Source organism: Peromyscus leucopus, chromosome 4, assembly GCF_004664715.2.
Source record: "Peromyscus leucopus breed LL Stock chromosome 4, UCI_PerLeu_2.1, whole genome shotgun sequence".
Taxonomy (NCBI): Eukaryota; Metazoa; Chordata; class Mammalia; order Rodentia; family Cricetidae; genus Peromyscus; species Peromyscus leucopus.
The window spans coordinates 1,612,307-1,631,884 of NC_051066.1; the positions used below are offsets into that span (position 1 = coordinate 1,612,307).

The 19,578-nt window shown below is 43.5% G+C and overlaps 1 protein-coding gene across 9 annotated transcripts in view; it reads left to right on the forward strand.

Annotated features, from left to right (window-relative positions):
• Dennd1a (DENN domain containing 1A) overlaps positions 1–19,578 on the forward strand; it is a 507,198-nt gene that overhangs the window by 328,392 nt on the left and 159,228 nt on the right. For all 9 annotated transcript variants that reach the window (XM_028887902.2, XM_028887909.2, XM_028887900.2 and 6 more), the window contains one exon: positions 12,131–12,232. In XM_028887902.2, the coding sequence (XP_028743735.1) occupies positions 12,131–12,232 (102 nt within the window). The remainder of the gene's footprint in view (positions 1–12,130; positions 12,233–19,578) is intronic.

The window sequence follows — 19,578 nt, forward strand, 5'->3', positions numbered from 1 at the left end:
GCACATGAGCAAGCACTCACTCAGTAGCAAATATTATTATCGAGTGTTTTTAATAGTTTGTACAAAGTGACCCAGCTGTGATGAATAACTACATCTCACCTACCTTGCTAACTACTTTCTCCATAAATTGTCTGTACTAAATAAATAAATAAATACAAACAAACAAATAAATAAAACTGGAGTCAGTAAACCTCTTTTTCCCTATTGTTTGATTCTCAGTTGAACTCAAGATTAAAGTTGAACAGAAAGATTTAGGCTATAGAAGGATACTCCCTTTGGTTATATGGTAATTAACCATAGGCCTTGGCAATAAAAGCTTGGGAGCATCGTTCTGTGTTTGTGTAGAAACTGGGCATTGGTTTAAGGCCTTAAGTGTGGTCAGTGGTGTCATTAAGTCTTGTTGGAAACCACCAATACCCCACAGAGTATGCCCTGCTAAAATGCTTTGCTTCATAAACCAGCACCTAAAAGAAGCTAAGAGGTCCAGGCAGGGGCTCCTGGATACTTCTCCAGCCATGCCAAACCCCAGTGTCTAGTGGCCAGTGCTGGGAAGGGTTCTCTTCAGTGTGTGCTGACAATTTGGGTTAAATTATGAAGCATGATAAGTACATATTTGCACTACCCATCTCTAGCTTTAGAAGACAAGAAGAAGAAAGAGAGAGAGAGAGAGAGAGAGAGAGAGGAGAGGAGAGAGAAGTGCTATGATTTTTGGAAGTCATCCCAATTTTTTAAAAATAAGAGAATTTGGACATTTTGGCATATGGGGTTTTTTAAATGAAATTTCATGGAACTGAAAACAGTCAATTTTAGGTTTCCAAAAATTGTTTTGATTTTCGTTGGTATAAATTTACTGCACATGGTTGGGGGAAGTTCTAAGAGATACATTTAGGACTTAAGGGTTGTATTTTTTATCCTTCCTTCCTTTCTTCCTTTCTTTCTTTCTTTTTTTAGATTTATAGTTGAGTTTTAAAAGGTGGGTTGTTGTGGGTTTTGTTTTGTTTTTCGTTTTTTTTGCCCCCCTCCTCCCCAACTCAAAAATACAAACTGGAGGAGGACAGAATTCCACTTTTAAGGACGGTTTCTGGAAATGACAATCATTACCCGTTGCTGAGCAATGACCATGGGATATCTTTCAGCACAACTGGACCCTGTCTACCCACTCCTCTTCCCCCACCTCAGGGCCAGACTTCAGTCCAAGGTCTGGAGTGTTCCATTAGCAGCAACTGCTTACGATCAGCATGTGAGTTACCTGTGTAGGGTCAGGCTTATTGTACATCAAGGACCAACAGTGTCGGAAGAGAGGGAAGATGCCCAGGAGGGGGGCTTCGGGCCACCTGCTGGGAGAGGATCAAAGGGTTGAAAGGTCAGAGGGCACAACTCCCTTAACCATATCTGTCTGTGCAATAGCTGTTTCAGATTGTAAATCTTGGCAATTTCATTAAGTCCTCCTGGCTGCTACTGGGGCATTGAAATAATAAAATTTTATATCTGCTGCCTTTCCTGCCTCTGGCAGCCAGGCTGATAGGCTCTGTACAAGGTGGATGTCTTATGAAAACCTTCACTGGAATGATCAGAGCAGCACTAATGGATCCTCATGTTGGGAAGTTAGGTTCCCACAATCCCATCCTTTGGAAATGGTTGTTTTAAAGGGAATACAGTCCCCACAAAAGCTATGCAGCATCCTTTTAGGTGTACAGAGCGCCTCTTCTCTAGAAAGCAGATCCCCAGTCCTCTCTTGCCGCATGCTTCCTCAAGCACACAGGAGGTGAGGTAGGCTAGGCTGGCCCACCTACTTACTACACAGCCTTGTCGTGGTGCTGGATCCTCTCTGGGCAGCCCTTGACATCTAGCAAGGTCCTTTTTCCCACCCAGCAGAGCCTTGTTGTATTTTTGGAGTCATGTCTCCTAAATGTGATTTCCAGCTATTTTTCCTACATCTTCAAAGTGCTGTGGACCTTTAGGGCTCAGAGGCTCCTGCACAAGACAAGTCGCAGCACTGGCCATCCCTTACCTGCCCATTATTTAAGACCACCTATAGTCTGTTTGCAAAGTTAAGAGATTTTCGAGATGAAGGTGCCGTTCTGAAATTTCAAGTGCTCCTTTTCATGGGAGATCAGTTCCCTCTGATTAAGTCCGTAATTCTCACTAAGCCATGTTTATGGAGGCAATAAACAATGTTTCAGCGTGCTTGTTAAATTGGGTCTCCAACCTCTCCACTCTTTAAAAATTGACATTTCAAATAAAAGGCAGGTGGAGATGGGAGTTGGGGTTTGCTGTACTTAGTGATGAATGAATGATGGCCAGTGGCAGTTGTGTAGGAGGAATAAGGTCTTGTTTTATGGTAGAGAGGCCCTGAACCATTTTGGGATTAGGGAGTCCATATCTTCTTACACTCCTGATGAAGCTTCTGAATTCAAGCCTCATTGTTTCAAATTGATGGGTACTGTTTTGAAGCAACACATACATTACAAACTCACTGTTAATAATTTTCCTAACAAATCTGTGTTCTGGTATTGATAACTCTATTTTCCAAGTGACTAAGTTTAGGCACAGAGAAGTTATGTAGCTTGTCCAAAGTCACACAGTGAAAGACAAGAATTTGAGCCAAGTTACTACGCTGCATGAAATGTTTTAACATGCAAAAGCAAAAATGTTATACTGGTCTTACTTTAACTATGTAGCAACCTGTCTGTGGTAGCTGCAGAGAAATGTGTGACCTAGTAGGTGCTCAGCACCAGCTGTGTCGTTTAATAATAAAGAACCCCAGGCTCTGTGTGGTACAGTCCCAAGCTGTCACTCTTAAAAGTGAGACCCGGATGTCTATTCCACAAGGACACTGGGAGATTTTAAATTAGAGCACATTATAAATCTCTAAGGCACTTTGTAGGTGACAGGGCTGTGTGGAAAAGGTGGATTAATACCATGATTTTAAGGAGCTAGTAATTGAACATATGAAGCCATGGGAAGCATCCCTGAGCCTATTGTTCCTTGTACTTATCTCTGGATTTGGAGACTACTCCTTGTCATGGGAGCAGGAGTCAGGAAGAGTTCCTAGAAAAGCGGGAGGTATGGAAGCCGCAAAGAGCCAGGCTGTCTCATCAAGTACTCTCTTCCGCCAACCCCAGCAACAGAAAAAGAGAGTAAAGAATGTCAATTCCTTGATTTTTTTACACATGGAAACACCAAGTCTCCAGCAGTGGTGGAATCAGAGGTGTGAAGGGCTCACCCTCCACTCCAGCTGGATAGAGGCTGTATTAGGATGGAGTTGTAGATTGTGGCATCAGAAGAAATGGCAGAAGTCAGCTTAGAAAGGAAGGCCTACCAACATTGAGCTGGTTCTGCCTGCTGGCTGACTCTAAAGGAAACCTGCACTTGGCAGTGACACCCCCTCCCACCATCTTACCCACACTCCTAGAGTTAAGGACTATGATTCCCAGCCCACAGAAGGGAACCAGTGCTGTGTGCCTTGCCTAGAGCTACCTGGCTAGCATATGAAAAGCCAGGACACCAATCTTGGGACTTTCTGACCACCCAGGCAGACAAGCTTCAGGTACATGTGGATGTTCCACTGAGGCAATATCTCTTCCATGTCAAGGTTACCCTAGGACCCATCACAAGGAGGCCAGAGTTCAGAGATCATGGTCTAATTGCCCTTGTGTCCTTATAGCCCAAAGGCTCTTGTGAACGGCTAACCAGTGTGAAGAAGAGGCACCACTGGAGATGAGGCCCTGCGCTGGCCTGGATCTCTAGCCGTGTTAATGAGCGTCAGTGCTTACTACCTTATGGGGTGGATTTGGCTTGACCTGCTAGTTTTTGCCCCTCTTCCTTCCCCTGCCAAGCTTCTGTTTCTATTTAAAGCATGCTGGGAAATTCCAGTGGGCTCTTAAGTCTCTCTGAGCATCGGGCTTAGATTTTAATTTCGTGGGGCAGGAAGGAGCCCATCAGTGACTCCTGACTCGGAAGCAAAGCCACCACGTTCATCAACTACTTGGCAGCTTGGTGACCTCTGGGGCAGAGGAAGGGAAGGAAAGTGTCACTTTTCCCCTGTTTATACCCAAGATTTCAGGAAGAATAAAGAGCTTAGGATCCCATTTGCCTCTCCTCTTCCCATCCGTACTTGCCTCTTTCATTTCTTTGCTTTCCTGTTAGGAGGCCACCGGCTCTCCAAGCTGTTCTTTGTTATGTGCTCATATGTATGCGCATGCATTTGGCTACATTTTATATGTGCTGGGTCGTACAAAGAATACTGCAACCCACGTGCATGTTCTTTCTCTGACACACACCAGTTCTAACAACACAGGCACATTACTTCATCTCTTTAACCTTGGTTTCCTCATCCATCAAATGGGTATAATATTCTAGAGAAAACTGTCTGGAGGTTTATTGTATTTGTCAGAAGAAACATTGTGTCAAAGTAAGTAGTGGGGATTGCAAGGGGATTGCAGTTCAACTGGGTTCAAAGCTGACCCCATGCTTCTGAGCCATGTATCTCCACTCTGTGACCCTCAGTGTCCCTCTTTGTCTTATAAGAGGTGTCTGAGATTAAGCGGATATACACAAAGGGGCCACACAAGGACACAACTAGTGACTGTCATTGTGCTGCTGTGAGCTTCAGGCAGAGGTGATGGATGCAGAGTGCATAACAGCTTCTGGCACTGGCCAGCCCTGCACATTTAACCCTAGGCACACAGTTAGCAGGAAAACTGACTACATGAAGTCCAGAAGTAGTCACTTAGTATAAAATTTGGATAGCAAACTTTGTTTTGTTATCAAATATTGATGTCACTTGGGTTTAATTTTAACTATATCCTCTACCATCAAAATTTTAAAAAAGAAAGAAATGCTACCTACTATTGAGAAATCTTACTTGACAGGATGTCTTAGCTGAGTCAGGAGGCTGGTCAGTTACCCCTTTCCCAGATAGGTGAACTGAATGTGCCTAGGCTTTATTTAACCCAAAGCATAGTGCCCATGGTTATGAGGATATTGCACACCTCACCACAGCCCGTTATCATTTCCGTGTTTGGTGCTGCCACAGAGGGCCTGTGCAGAGTAGATGGTGAAAAATGGCTTTTGCTCATGACTGACTACACAGGCACAAAATACATATTGGTTTGTTCTTTTTTTAAATGCTCTTGCTGGGCGGTTGGTGGTGCACGCCTTTAATACCAGCAGCCAGGCGAATCTCTGAGTTCAAGTCCAGCCTGGTCTACAAAGTGAGTTCCAGGACAGGCTCCAAAGCTACACAGAGAAACCCTGTCTCGAAAAAACAAACAAACAAACAAAACCCAAATGCTCTTGCAGTCACATGTAGCAAGTGGCTATGGACCTACCTATATTAGATGAAAAACATGGAATTCGACTAGTTTTAAAAAGCTTGTCTTGGGCCCTTAAGATCCAGATCAGCCTCTCTTATTCCTGCTGCTCCTCTTCCATCCTGGTGTTGTCTCATGCCAGGCTATCTTGAGAACATGAAAGTGTCTCAGTGGGACCCCAGTCAACTTCTGCTTTACACCTCTCTAAAGGGAGGCAGGACAGCCTAAAGAAGCAGTTGTACCCTATAGGTGTCTGTCTTTGCCTACATGTTTTCTGATGGTAATGTGTACAATCTATGAAATCTTTATTAATAAAATTATTGTTTCATTTTATAGCAAGAACAGTTTAATACCTAGTGCTAATTATATGCCAGGTACTATCCTGCGTATCATAATTCGTATTTACTTATTTGATTCCCAAAGCAAACTGATAGGACCATGTCACCACTTTTTGCTAATGTATAAGATTTAAAGGGGGAAGTATACCTATCCTAAGTACATGGTGATGGGGATACACTGTGTTCCCACCACCCAGATGGAGAGATGGCATTACAACCCCAGAAGCCCTTTCTATGCCAGAGTCTCCTCTTGCCTGCTGGTAACCACTGTCCTGGACGGGGTTATCACTTTGTCATTGAGCAGCTAGTTCCACAGATACAGGGCTAAATGACTTGCCCACAGCATGGAGGCTGAATTAGAGTTCAGATTCATGTAATATGGCCTCAGAGCATGAGCCAGCATCAGGAAAACAAGGGGCTGATTGATGGGAGTCTTGGTTTTAATAGCACAAAATCATGACAGTAGAGTCTTACTAGTCTTAGAAAATTAAGTTTAACTGTATCTCCTCAGAACTCTCACCCTGTATTGGCATGCCTGTCAAATCACAAGGAGAGAAACTATCTGAAGTAGCTCCTGTGCTGGCCCTTAGTGCAGTCAGACCCTGTGCTGAACTCCTCACAAACGTGCTGCACTAGCTACACAACACAGACACGCAGCTTCACCCCCACTTTATAGATGAGAAAACTGCAGCTCAGGAGAACTTGCTGGAAGTCACAGTCCCAAGGCAAAGCTTGGATGAAGTGGTCTGATTCTAGGGCCTGCCATCTTTATTCCTGAGTCAGTGCCTGCTGTCCCTGCCCACTGTGAATTCATCCTGTGTTAATTAATCATTGCAGTTTTACATGATTGTTATCACAGCCAGCATCATCGTTATTCCCACCACACTTCCTAGAGCAGATTCCAGTTTTCTTAGTGGGCTTGCATGGTCCATGTAGGTTAGCACTGACATCTGCTGCAAGGCTGGACTCTCGGTAGAATGGAGCCAGTTGCAGCTGGTCTGCTCTTTCCCCAGCTAAGGATTATGTACCTGTGTCTAACTCTCTACTGGACATGCAGACCATTGAGGTATGGCTCTGCCCCAGAGGTGGTCCTAGTACAAGGACAACAGAAAAGATTCACCACAGTGACCAGCTCCCCAACCCACCCAACACCTCCATCCTGGTGTAGAAATACTGTTCTCCATTGCAGTCTGTCAGAGGAGACTGAGGTGAACAGAACTGGGCCCTGCTCATCAACTTGAAATCAGTTGCCTCCCCAAGTTGGCCAGCACTATCTGTTCCTGGTATTTACATCCCTCCATTCTGTGTAGAGCCATCATTTCCTCTTCATTTTATGGCCTTGCTGTGAGTCCTGCCTTTTCAATAACTGCCCAGTTCCCTTCCAGGTCATTAGGTATTTAGGCATACCCTAAGAGGGTACAAGATGCAAACATTTTTAAAAGTTCTCATGTTGACATGAAGGGCACAGGGAGCCAAAGGTCTTCAGGGTGACCCTGGGAAGAGCCCCCTTGTCCTTAACACTCATTCACGGTCATGCACCCACCCCTGCCTTTCCAGGTCTACTTTGAGTTTATTCTGTGTTCTGGATATCATTCTGATGGGCTTATCAACTACACTGAGGTATAGTTCATGCACAACAAACCATCCATTTAAAGTGTATGGTTCAATGAATTTTGAGTTTTGAAGCCACTACCATAATGATTTGGCACATTCCTATCACCCCTAAAAGAGCAGTAATTTTTACTTAACACTTACCTTGCATTTCCTGTGAGCCAGGCTCTACTTAAATACTTTTAAAATGTTAGCCCATCTAATACTCACAGCAACCTTAGTATAGTGTCTGTTGTCTGAACCCAGAAGAATGGAAACAGGCACAGAAAGATTGACTTGCCCAGATTGGTGTGGCTGGTGTGGTTAGGTAGAATTCAGACTAGATGTAGGATCTGTGCTGCTCACCTCTGGGTTCTGTTCATTCTCTCTCCCCACCCCACATCTTCGTTCATTTATTCATTCACTCATTTAAGAATCAGCTGTGGGCCAAGTGTTGGGGTAGGAACTAAAGTAGGAAAGCCAGAGACAGGGCAAAGGATCAATAAGTAAGCTAGTACTGCATGAGTAAACCTAGATCAATGTGTTGTTCTGACTGTGGGAAGCCCAGGTCCCAGAAAGCACACTATGTAACAGGCTCTCAGAGTGCCTGAGCCTAGAGCCCACCGAGTTCTGTATGTAAATCATGCAGAAACTCTTTACCACACATTAACATCTCTAAATACTACAGTGGGTGTCTTAGGGTTTCTATTGCTGCAGCTAAATATACCATGACCAAAAAGCAAGTTGAGGAGGGAAGGGTTTATTTGGCTTACACTTGCATGCAGTTCACCATCAAAGGAATTCAGGACAGGAACACAAACTGGGAAGGAACCTGGAGGTAGCAGCTAATGGAGAGATCATGGAGGGGTGCTGCTTACTAGCCTGTTCCCCAAGACTGCTCAGTCTGCTTTCTTACAGAACCCAGGACTACCTGTCCAGAGGTGTACCCACCACCCACAGTGGGCTGGCCTGGACCCTCCCCCATCAATCACTAAATAAGAAAATACAGACTTGTGTGCAGCCCGATTGTATGGAGACATTTTCTTAATTGAAAGTCACTCATTCTTCTCCAGTGGCTCTAGCTTGTGTCTAGTTGACTTAAAAATAGCCAGCACAGTGAAGATAGGGCTGGTATTGTCCTCTTCTTTTTTCTCACCTGGGAACCTGGAGGGTTTGTGATGCCCAGTACAGTGCTTAAGGCTACCCACGTGGTATGGAAGAGCTAGAGGTGACTCTTAGGAAAGTAATGTCCTTTCAGTTGCTTCTGAGCATCTCATGTGCTTTAAGTTGTCCCTTTCCTGACCCAAAGACAGGTCAAACCAAGACTGACAAAGCAAGCAGGAAAAACATTTTAATATTTTAATGAGCACTATTGATGGGGTGCTGCCGTTTTTGTGTTTCTGTGTAAGAAATGCCATTTGGAAAGCTGGTGTATATGTCAGTGTTGTTTGGTGCTTTTTCCCCCCCTTCTTCCCGTTCTGAGGAGAAGCCTATGGAGTCTGGTGGGGGAGGGGTTTGCAGCTGGCAGGAGCCTTGGCATATGCTGTAACTAAAAAGAGAGGGAATGTGTTGGTGGGACAAGCTACCGGAGAGCTGTCTCGGTGTGCTGCAGTACTCGTAAGAGTTCTAATTGGGTAGGATTTTTGGAGGACTATTTTGACATCTGCTCGTGTCTTTGCTGATTTTTCTTCACTTAGAGTAGGAAACACAAGCTGTGGATAAAATGGCTTTAAAATAATTGGAAGAAAAGATATCTCTCCAAGATGAATTCACCAGGGACACTTCTTAAGGAGTAGAAACTAAAACCACTTCTAGGAATCTGTCCTGAAGCACAGAGCTTCCAGCCTTCAGACTTCATGACCATGTCATATATATTAATGTCTTAAATGCTTGAAGTAACTCAGCCAACTGGCCTTGGTTGAGTTTGCCTCCATGTAACAGAACACTCTGGAACAATTAGCAACTGTCACTTAGCTTTTAATGAAGTGGAGCATTGCTTATGCTGTAATCAGTGAGAAAAATCAAGGGAGGCAGGGGCCCTGTGAAGGATTTAGAATGGTGCTAGGGAGGAGGGAACACAAAAAGAAATAATTTAGAATGATGGCTCCCCAAAATAAGCTTCTTCTCTGAGCTTTGGGTCTTTCCGTTTCTGCATAGTAGGCATAGGTAATGTTTATGTTACAAAAGGCAAGTGTGGTTTTGCATAAGAGGAAGCGGCCCTGAGAGAGTCAGCTGTGCCTGCCTGCCTGCATGTGTGCTCAGTGTGAATCCTGAGCACATGGGTCTGGGAATCTCTTCAGATAGGTGTTGGGGTCAGACTCTTCCACAGCCAGGTTTGCTGCCCTCCCTAGCAGTATGGCACTGGGAAATTTGCTTAGTCTCTGAGCCTCCATCCTTGCCTTGAAGATACTAGGCTCTCCTCAATATGATGCTGAAGAGAAATGAATTAGCACTCAGGAGCTGTTCTTCTCCACCAGCACTCCCACCCCATAGCCCTGAACCTTTGGGCAGAGAGCACCCTCCAGCCAAGCCGCCTGTGATTCTTTCCTTGGGAACTCTGAGCTTCAGGAAGCCCCTTGAGCCTACGCCAGCCCCTTTAGAAGAGGCCTTGCCGCCAGCAGGGCAGCATTGTCCCATGAGAGGAAACTGCCCAACCAGCTCCTGCCTGGAGCCCAGTGATGGGGACAGTTTGGTTACTAAGGGGACCCTGGCCTGCTAAGTCAGGAAAGGAGGCCAGGGTTTTTCCTCTTCTTCAGTCTGCTGCCATTGTTGAAAAAGTAAACACTCCACACAGCTTAACCGGCAAGTCCTCCAGCCAGGAGTGGAAGGAAATCACAGGCCTGCTCCAGCCAGCCTCTGAGAGCCCACAAGGGCTGGTCTGTGCTGCTGGGACAACTCTGGGAACACAGAAACAAGGCCCAGTTCTGATCTACACTCAACACCTGCTCAAAGGACCTTTCAGCCCCAGGACTACTCTCCAGTGGCCATTGCCTCCTGTCCCTTCTATTGGGAAGGTTGGATGAGGCAAGGCAAGAAATGCTGGGCTGCAGTGGTCTTCAGCTCAATACCCGCAGCCTGGTATCCCTCATCCCCACTCTAATTCTGCCTCTGATGACAATCATCAGACTTTGAAGTGAGAGCCAAACTGTTACCACCAATAGGCCATTGCCACTGCAGCTTTTCTGACAGCACATAATAAAAAGTAATGATTTGAGGCCAGCCTGGTCTACAGAGTCAGTTCCAGGACAACCAGGACTACACAGTGAAACCCTGCCTCAAAAAACCAGAAGATTAAAAAATTTAAAAAGTAATAGTAATAACCACCATGTATTAAGAACTACTGAGTGCCTAGCCCTGGGCACATATGACCTCTGATCTTCATAACATCCTAGAGCACTGATTCTCAACCTGTGGGCCATGACTCCTTTGACAGACTTCAATCTCTAACAGTATTTACATTATGCTTCATAAGAGTAGCAAAATTACAGTTTTGAAGTAGCAATGAAAATAATTTTATGGTTGGGGGTCACCACAACATGAGGGACAGTAAGTATTAAAGGGTTACAATGTTGGAAAGGTTGAGAACCACTGGACTAGAGGAACTGATAGGAAGTGAAAGGTACATCTATTCTAGTTTCACAGATGAAGCCATACAGTTAGATGTGCCACCTTGAGCAACTCCATCACTTCATGAAGCCTTTATTTCTTGTCTCTGAAATGGGTGGTAACATCACACCTTCTAGCTCCTGGTGGAAAATAAAATACCAGTGGGGCGGACTATTGTGGGCTCTGAAACGTATGTGGCCTTAGTGGAGAGATGATTGTGGTTGACCTTCATGTAACCTTGTTGTGGTACACCCAAGGATTTAGCCTATGGGGTGCAGCAAGGCTGCTAAGTCCTGAAGTCCACTCTGAGTCTCAGTGTGCTCCTCTGAAAATAGGGCTTGTGCTTGTTAAGATGCAGTTCTTACACGTGCTGAGCAGCTGTGTTATTAGCAGCGCCTTCTCAGTTGCACCCAGCCTGCAGATAAAGCTGTAGTTAATGGGTGGTGGGTTTCAGAAGAGAGGAAATGCATTAGTCAGGAGTCTTGTTGGACCTCCTTGGTACTCCACCAATGGAAAGTACTTAGTAGATGCTTATAAAATGAGACATAGGTTTAGGGACTGTCCCCTACCCCTCAAAATGTCAGTAGTAGAAGTTAGAGACTGACCATTACATGGAAAGATTCTAGGAATCTGTTTCCTGGCATGTTTTTATTAACTCTGAGAGACTCTGACCAACAGATCATCCTCCTGCTAGAAAGATCCTTGAAATGTTTATTTAGGCACCATGATCTGTCCTAGAAGCTAGAGTCAGAGTGTCAGGCAATATCTTCGATATCAGATAGATAGATAGATAGATAGATAGATAGATAGATAGATAGATAGATGTAGATATATAGATACAGATAAAGAAAATGACAACAAATTTCTTAGCTATTAGACCCAGGACATGTTACCTAACCTCTGTGAATGGCTTTCACTCTTGAGATTTGGAGGGTGATCATACAAGTTGGAGAACTTTTGCAGTTAAATGAGCAACAAAAGTGAGCCATGTATTTCTGGGGCTGTAGCAGAGTAAGCCTTTATCCAGGGGTACTGTTCTTTCTAAAGAATGCCGAGGGGCCTGGGCAGTGGTGGCGCACACCTTTAATCCCAGCACTTGGGAGGCAGAGGCAGGCGGATCTCTGTGAGTTCGAGGCCAGCCTGGTCTACAGAGCAAGATCCAAGAAAGGCACTAAAACTACACAGAGAAACCCTGTCTTGGGGGGGGGGGGGAAACACCGGGAGGAAGTAACCTGTGTCCTGGTGACAGTTCCAGTGACTCTGTATTTTCTTTACTTGCAGAAGGTCAGAAACATGGCCCTAGATGATGTCGTGATCTTGAACGTGGACACCAACACCCTGGAAACCCCTTTTGATGACCTCCAGAGCCTCCCAAATGATGTGGTGGGTAATGTGTGTGATTTCTGGCTCCTGAGTGCTTGTGCTGTGAGGTGGAGAGACAGTATGGTACAGGGCCTAATATGTCACAGGATAACAGGTTCAGTGTTGTCACAGGTAACTAACTGTTCAATGATGCTATCAAAAAAAATGTCCTCACTATGTAGGTTCCCTGAAGATGGTAAATTGCAAAGTGCCTTTTTATGAAGTGGCTGTTAAAGAAGGAAAGTAACTTGAGTAAATTATTTTCTCTCTCTGGCCTGTCTCCTACCTTGAAAAAGATTTGCCAGGAAGGTGCTTAGGATTATTATGGCAGATGGGAAACAGTCATCTGATACCCGACAACATGCTTACATGTTGCCAATGTTCCACAAATGATATACACATTAAAATAATGAGTTGCAGGTCAGTAGGGGGACCACTCATATCCTCCAGGTCCTGATATGCTTAGCACTGGCAAGTGGGGCACTCTTCTGTATGCTGGCCACAGTGGCAGTTTCCAGCTTTGGGCCCTCATCTCATTCAGGATTGCAGAGTTGGGGAGGGGGTAGCCACAAAGGTACTTGTGCATGCAAAGGAAATCATAGATTGGATTCTATAATGTTACCTGAGCTTCAGAGTCTCACAAGTAGAAAATCCTGTCCTGTTCAATGTTACTGCATTTGGCACAGACTATTCTCAGTGTATTAATGTGTCCACAGTTGACCTGATAGTATTTTTTGCCAAAGCTCCTAAAAGAGTCTACCTCTTAAGCATTTTCCCAGTCCACATCTTCCTTGACATAACCTACTCCAGGCTCTTAATCCCAGTCCTGAGGATGTAGCCCGGTTGGTAGGGTGTTTGCCGACTGTGATCAGAGCCCTGTGTTCAGTCCCCAGCACCATACAAACTAGAAATGGTGAAATATGTCTGTAGTCCCAGGAGGGCCAGAAGTTCAAGATATCTTCAACTACATAGCAAGTTTGAAGCTAGCGTGAACTACATAAGACCATATGGTTAAAGGTGGGGATGCGGGGGAGACCAATGATTTTTTTAAGGGTTTTTTTTTTTAATAAAAGGAAAATCTGATAAGCACCATCTAAGGGGAAAATAATTGAAAGTTTTGGGTGAGACTGTCATGCAGGGGGCACTTTCTGAGCAAAGGAGTTGGAGACTATATAACAGACCTGTTACACACCAATCTGCCCTTGTGAATGGTACCATGCCCAATGAGCTCTGCAAGATGAGAGCTGGAGTAGGCTGGCAGTCTCAGGCTCTGAGCAGCAAGAGCAGGTCATTGTGACACTCTCTGGGGATGATCATTTGTGCCCTTGGGAGGCCGAGACTTAGTCCCATCTAACTCAGCTCTTCAAAATGTTTTTTTCTCTTCCCAACAAAGTGAGAAGGGCAAGCTTCTGAGGAGCAGGCAGCGGGTGACAGTCACAGGGGAAGTAGAGCAGCGGGTGACAGTCACAGGGGAAGTACAGGAGCGGGTGACAGTCACAGGGGAAGTACAGGAGTGGGTGACAGTCACAGGGGAAGTACAGGAGTGGGTGACAGTCACAGGGGAAGTACGGGAGCGGGTGACAGTCACAGGGGAAGTAGAGCAGCGGGTGACAGTCACAGGGGAAGTACGGGAGCGGGTGACAGTCACAGGGGAAGTAGAGCAGCGGGTGACAGTCACAGGGGAAGTACAGGAGCGGGTGACAGTCACAGGGGAAGTACGGGAGCGGGTGACAGTCACAGGGGGAGTAGAGCAGCGGGTGACAGTCACAGGGGAAGTACAGGAGCGGGTGACAGTCACAGGGGAAGTACGGGAGCGGGTGACAGTCACAGGGGGAGTAGAGCAGCGGGTGACAGTCACAGGGGAAGTAGAGCAGCGGGTGACAGTCACAGGGGAAGGATTCATCACACTGAACACAGGTTTAAAAATAATGTGAGTCCTTGCTTATGTGTGTGTATAAACTTCCCTTAAAAGTTTTAAACAAACCTGTTTGTAAAGCCTTCAAAGGTTCGACCTGATTTCCCAGAAATTTAACTTCCTGGAAAAAGGGGAAAATTTAATCTCCTGTCAAAATAACATTTAACCCTCCTTAAGAAAGAAGGACAAGATCCAGCCCTCAACAACACAGCATCAGTGTCAGCATGCTTTGTCTGTTTAGTCATTATACTTGTAGTTTGTTATAGACTTTTTTGAAATTATAATTACATCATTCCTTCTTCCCCTTTCTTCCCTCTAATCTCTTTTTTATATCTCCCCTGCTTTCTTTCAAATTTTTTTTCTTCCATTTGTGTGTGTGTGTGTGTGTGTGTGTGTTGTGTACACTAAATTTATAATACATCCTGCTTGGTTATATGCTGTTACTTATATGGATGTTTTTAGGGCTGGCCATTTGGTATTGAATTAACCAGTCAGTGTCCTCTCCCCAGAGGAAAACTGTTTTTCCTCTCTCAGCATTCTTCAGTTGCCTAGAGTGCTTTGTCTAGGTTTAAGGTCTCATGAGGTTTCCCTCTCACTATAGCATATCTGTTGGTGTCATTTTTGTCCAGATCATGTTTAGGCAGCCATATAGGTGAGACTTGACGTGTGTAGCTTCTCTGATATTTCTAGGAGACACACTCTCACAGCAAACTCTGACTCTCTGGCTCTTACAGTCTTCACACTCTGTCTTCTGTAATGATCCCTGAGTCTTAGATGCAGCAGTTGTGTTATAGATTTATCAGTTGGGACTGTGTTCTATAACTCTGCATTTTGATTGGTTGTAGTTTTCTATAATGGTCTCTGTGTGTTGCAAAGAAAAGACTTTGATGACAGGTGAGAACTTCCCTTCTCTGTGGGATAAGTATAACTATTTAGAGTGAGGTTAGAGATTGTGCTGGTTTAGTAAAGTAGAGGTTGTAGGTTCTCTGAGATTGCATTAGCCACAGGCAGTTGACTGGTTACTTATATTTTCTAATACAGTATCTTGCTACATAGCCAGGCAGATCTTGAACTTGGGATTCTCCTGCTTCAGTCTCCTGAGTGCTGGCAGTGAAAGCATGCACTAGCAAGCAAGCTGCTTTAAAAGTACAAAATACATTGAGAATCAGGCATGTCCCCTGTAACAAGAGGAAAATTAGTATAAACATAAATAAGATAAATAAACTTGGTCCCTGGAATTGGGTGTGTGTACAAGTCCTCTAAACATGAGTGTATGAATGACACTCCAGATCAGAACCACATCTCACACATCTAAATATTCCATTTAAATAGTTAATTACTTCTGGTTGTACACTACCTATATAAGTTCCACTGTGTGTATGTGGTGTGTATGTTTGTACATGTGCTAGTTATATGTGCATGCACATGGAGGCTGGTGGATTATCTTTCCTCAGTGACTTTCCACCTTTTTTTAAAGGTTTTTTTTTTTTTAAATGTGTGTGGGTTTTACCTGCATGTATGTCTATATAACATGTGCTGCAGTTCCCAAAGAGGCCAGAAGAGGGTGTTGGGTCCCCTGGAAATAGAGTTGTGGACATGTGTTAAGTTACCATGTGGGTGCTAGGAATCAAATCCAGGTCCTCTGGAAGAGTAGCCAGCAGCAGTTTTTAACTGCTGAACTCTTTCTCTAGCCCTTTCTCTTTCTCTCATTTTTTTGAGACAGGGCTGTCACTGAACCTTAAGCTCACTGATTCAGCTAGACTGGCTGGCCAATGAACTCCAGAGAATCACTATTCTCTGCTTCAGTCCCAGGACTGCAGTTACAGATGTCTGTTGCCACACCTGACTTTTAGTTAGGTGCTGGGTATCCAAACTTACATCATCGTGCTTGCTTATTAAACCATTTCCTCATCCCCATGAATTTCTCTTTAGACATTAAAAGTAAGATTAAAAATTGAAAGAATGGGGCTGGGAGAGATGATTTAGCAGTTAAGAGAGCTTGAAACTCAATCATGAAAACCAGAGTTTGGATCACAGCACCATCACCCACATCAGGTGGCTCACAAACATCTATAACTCCAGCACCAAGGGATCCAATGCCCTCTTCTGGCCTGTATGAGTACCCATACACACAAGTGTGTACATACACTCACACAGACATGCCACATAAATAAAATTTTTAAAAAATGTTTAAGCAAAAGAATGAAAAACATATACCATGTAGTCACTAATCAAAAGAGAGTTGGTGAGAAGAGACCACTCTTCCATACAGAGGAAAATAAAAGACTGTCTGATGATGCTCTTCTTTCCAGGAGGGTATTCTTGAGTGATTTGCTTCTAAAAAATAGTTTGCCCAGAAAATAATAGAGAAATATGACATGAAAACAAAAGGAGGGCTATTGAGGGGAGGAAGGGACCCAGCAAGAGGGGTCATGTGGATGGGAAGGGCCATGGGCAGGAAAGATAAAAACAGCATGTGAAAATGTCATAGTGAAGCCCATGTACTATATACAAACCTAAAAATTAATTAAAAATCGGATTGTAAAGAAAACCATATTAAGCTTCATGAAGAAACACCCAGGCTACAGGTTTAGCATCACAATGATGTTGTGTGGTTGTCATGTGACCTGATGTAATATGATGGTGCTCTTTCCAAAATGTATTCTAATTATGAAACAAATATGTACATACTTAAATTTTGGAACATTTTCCAAAATACCTGACCAATGTGTGTCAGTGCCATAAAAGACAAAGACTGAGAAACAGTTACTCACAGAGGAGGTGGGAGCGTGACAGTGGGGTGTAGGGTGGAGTCCTGAGATAGAAAGGACCAGTAGTGGGAGAGACACAGGGTCACAGTGGGGCTGAGAGCTTAGCTTGGAGCAGTGCACCAGCACTGGACTCCTGTTGGGATGAACTTTCAGTGACAATATAAGAAACATCAAGGGGAAAACTGATGAAACAGATATGGGTATTTGTACTATTTCACAACTTTGTATAATCTGCAAAATTCCAAAATAAATGCTTCTTTTTAAAAAAGAAAACAAGCCGGGCGGTGGTGACACATGCCTTTAATCCCAGCACTTGGGAGGCAGAGGCAGGCGGATCTCTGTGAGTTTGAGGCCAGCCTCGTCTACCAAGTGAGTTCCAGGGAAGGCGCAAAGCTACATAGAGAAACCCTGTCTCGAAAAAACCAAAAAAAATAAAATAAAATAAAATAAAATAAAGTTATTAGAACTATATTTATGCTTATAATTTTGGCAATTTAGATAAAATGCATAAATTCCTTCAAATGCATAAATCCAGAAAGTGACTTGAGAATAAAAGATGTAAATGTTATTATTCTGTTTAAAAACAAGTGCATGTGTGATCAAAACTTTTGAAGACAAATATAATTATATATAAAGTTTTTCAGAACATTGAGGTAAAAAGAACAACCTTCAGTTTTATTTCATGAAGTCAGCATTACCCTGAGATCAAAATAAAACACATTTTTAAAATGAAACTATAGTCTGACATGCCTTATAAATAAAGATGAAATTTTAAACAAAATATTAATAAATTGAATCTAATAAATAAAAAAATAAAACACAGTGATCAGTTTAATACAGTTTGGAAATCAATTTGAGTTCCTACCCAATCAAAAGGCTAGAAGAGAAAACTAGATCAAGAGAGCTGCAAAAAGCACACGTATTTTAGGAAAAAGTCAAGACAAGAGGCAAGAGGACCATCTAGGAAGGACTACTCACATGAAGCCCGGTGGGGAAACTGAAGGTTCAAGCTAGCTAACTAAGACGAAATGAAGGAAGGAAATCTCTGAAGATTAGAAAGTTAGGTAGGGGCTGGAGCGATGCCTCATTTGGCACAGTACCTATTGCACAAGCATGAGGACCTGAGTTTGACCCCAGCACCCATGTTAAAAACCCAGATGCCAAAGAGTGTATCTCTAACCCCAAGGCTGAGGGAAGGCTAGGGACAGGCAGATCCCTAGAGCACGTTGACTGGCCAGCCAGCCTTGTTGAATGAGCCTCAGGTTCAGTGAGAAACTCTGGCTTAAAAGAAATAACATCCAGAGTAATTGAGGAAGATACTGGATATCAACCCTCGGCCTATACATACACACAATGAAGTAAGTAAACGTTGTTACTCAGACAACATGATCCTGTATATAGAAAATCTTAAGGAGTCTCAAAAATGGATTTAGGAGGGACACAGGAAAATGTCACTATACAAAATTCAAATATATTCCTATATACTTGAAATGAGCAATTGAAAAAGATTTTTAGAGTGCCATTTAAAATAGCATGCAAAATACAAAATACATTTAACAACAACAAAAAAAAAATGTATGCTGTAAGCTATAAAATATTTGAGAAAAAAATTTTTGAAAGACCTAAATAAATGGAGAGCTATTCCATGTTTTGGATTGGAAGACTCAATATTTTTAAGATGTTAATTTGCCTAAATTGATCTATAGATTCAATATAATCCCAACCAAAATTCCAGATGGCTTTTTTTTTTTTTTTTTTTTTTGGAAAACTTGACAAGCTAATTCTAACATGTATATATGTGAATATGCTAAAGAACTAGAGTAGCCAAGACAGTATTGAAAAGAAAGCTAAAGCTGTAAGACTTTCATTACCTGCCTGTGAGACTTGGAACAAAGTGACATACCAAGACAGCTCATAGACTCAGGAAGAATTCAGAAGGAGACCTTCCCATGAGCAGGAGCTTGGTCTTGACTGGGTTCTCTTTCCCCTAAATAAATGTGCTGAAACAGCTGGTGTCGTTATGCAAAAAAGGACCTTGACTTTCACCTCACGCAGATACTAGCTCACAGTGGATGAAGCTAGAGTGGCAAAGCAAGCAGAAGAAGGCATGAAAGTCTAAATGAATGTGAGGTGGGCAAAGATTTTTTAGCTAGCTCACAAAAGGCAAGCATCATAAAAGAAAATCATGAGGTCGACCTCAAGATGATAAATGCTTACCTCCAACAAACACTGGCATTTAATAAAGAGACAAACTATAGGCATAGAAAATATTTTCAGTTTTGTCATTAAAGAAATAAAGCTTTGGGCCAGGTGAGTTTGCTCAATAGATAAAGCAATTGCTTCCAAACCTACCAACCTAAGCCTGTCCAGAGACATGGTGGAATGTAGCTAGAATTTTCCTGCCTTGCCCACAGTCAGGACAAACCTCTGACACCAGCCAGTCCCACAGCCGCTCAGACCCAACCAAGTAAACACAGAGACTTATATTGCTTACAAACTGTATGGCAGTGGCAGGTTTCTTGCTAACTGTTCTTATATCTTAAATTAATCCATTTCCATAAATCTATACCTTGCCACATGGCTCGTGGCTTACTGGTGTCTTCACATGCTGCTTGTCATGGAGGGGGCTGTCAGTGTCTCTCCCTGCGTTCCTGTTCCAATTCTCCTCTCTGTTAGTCCCG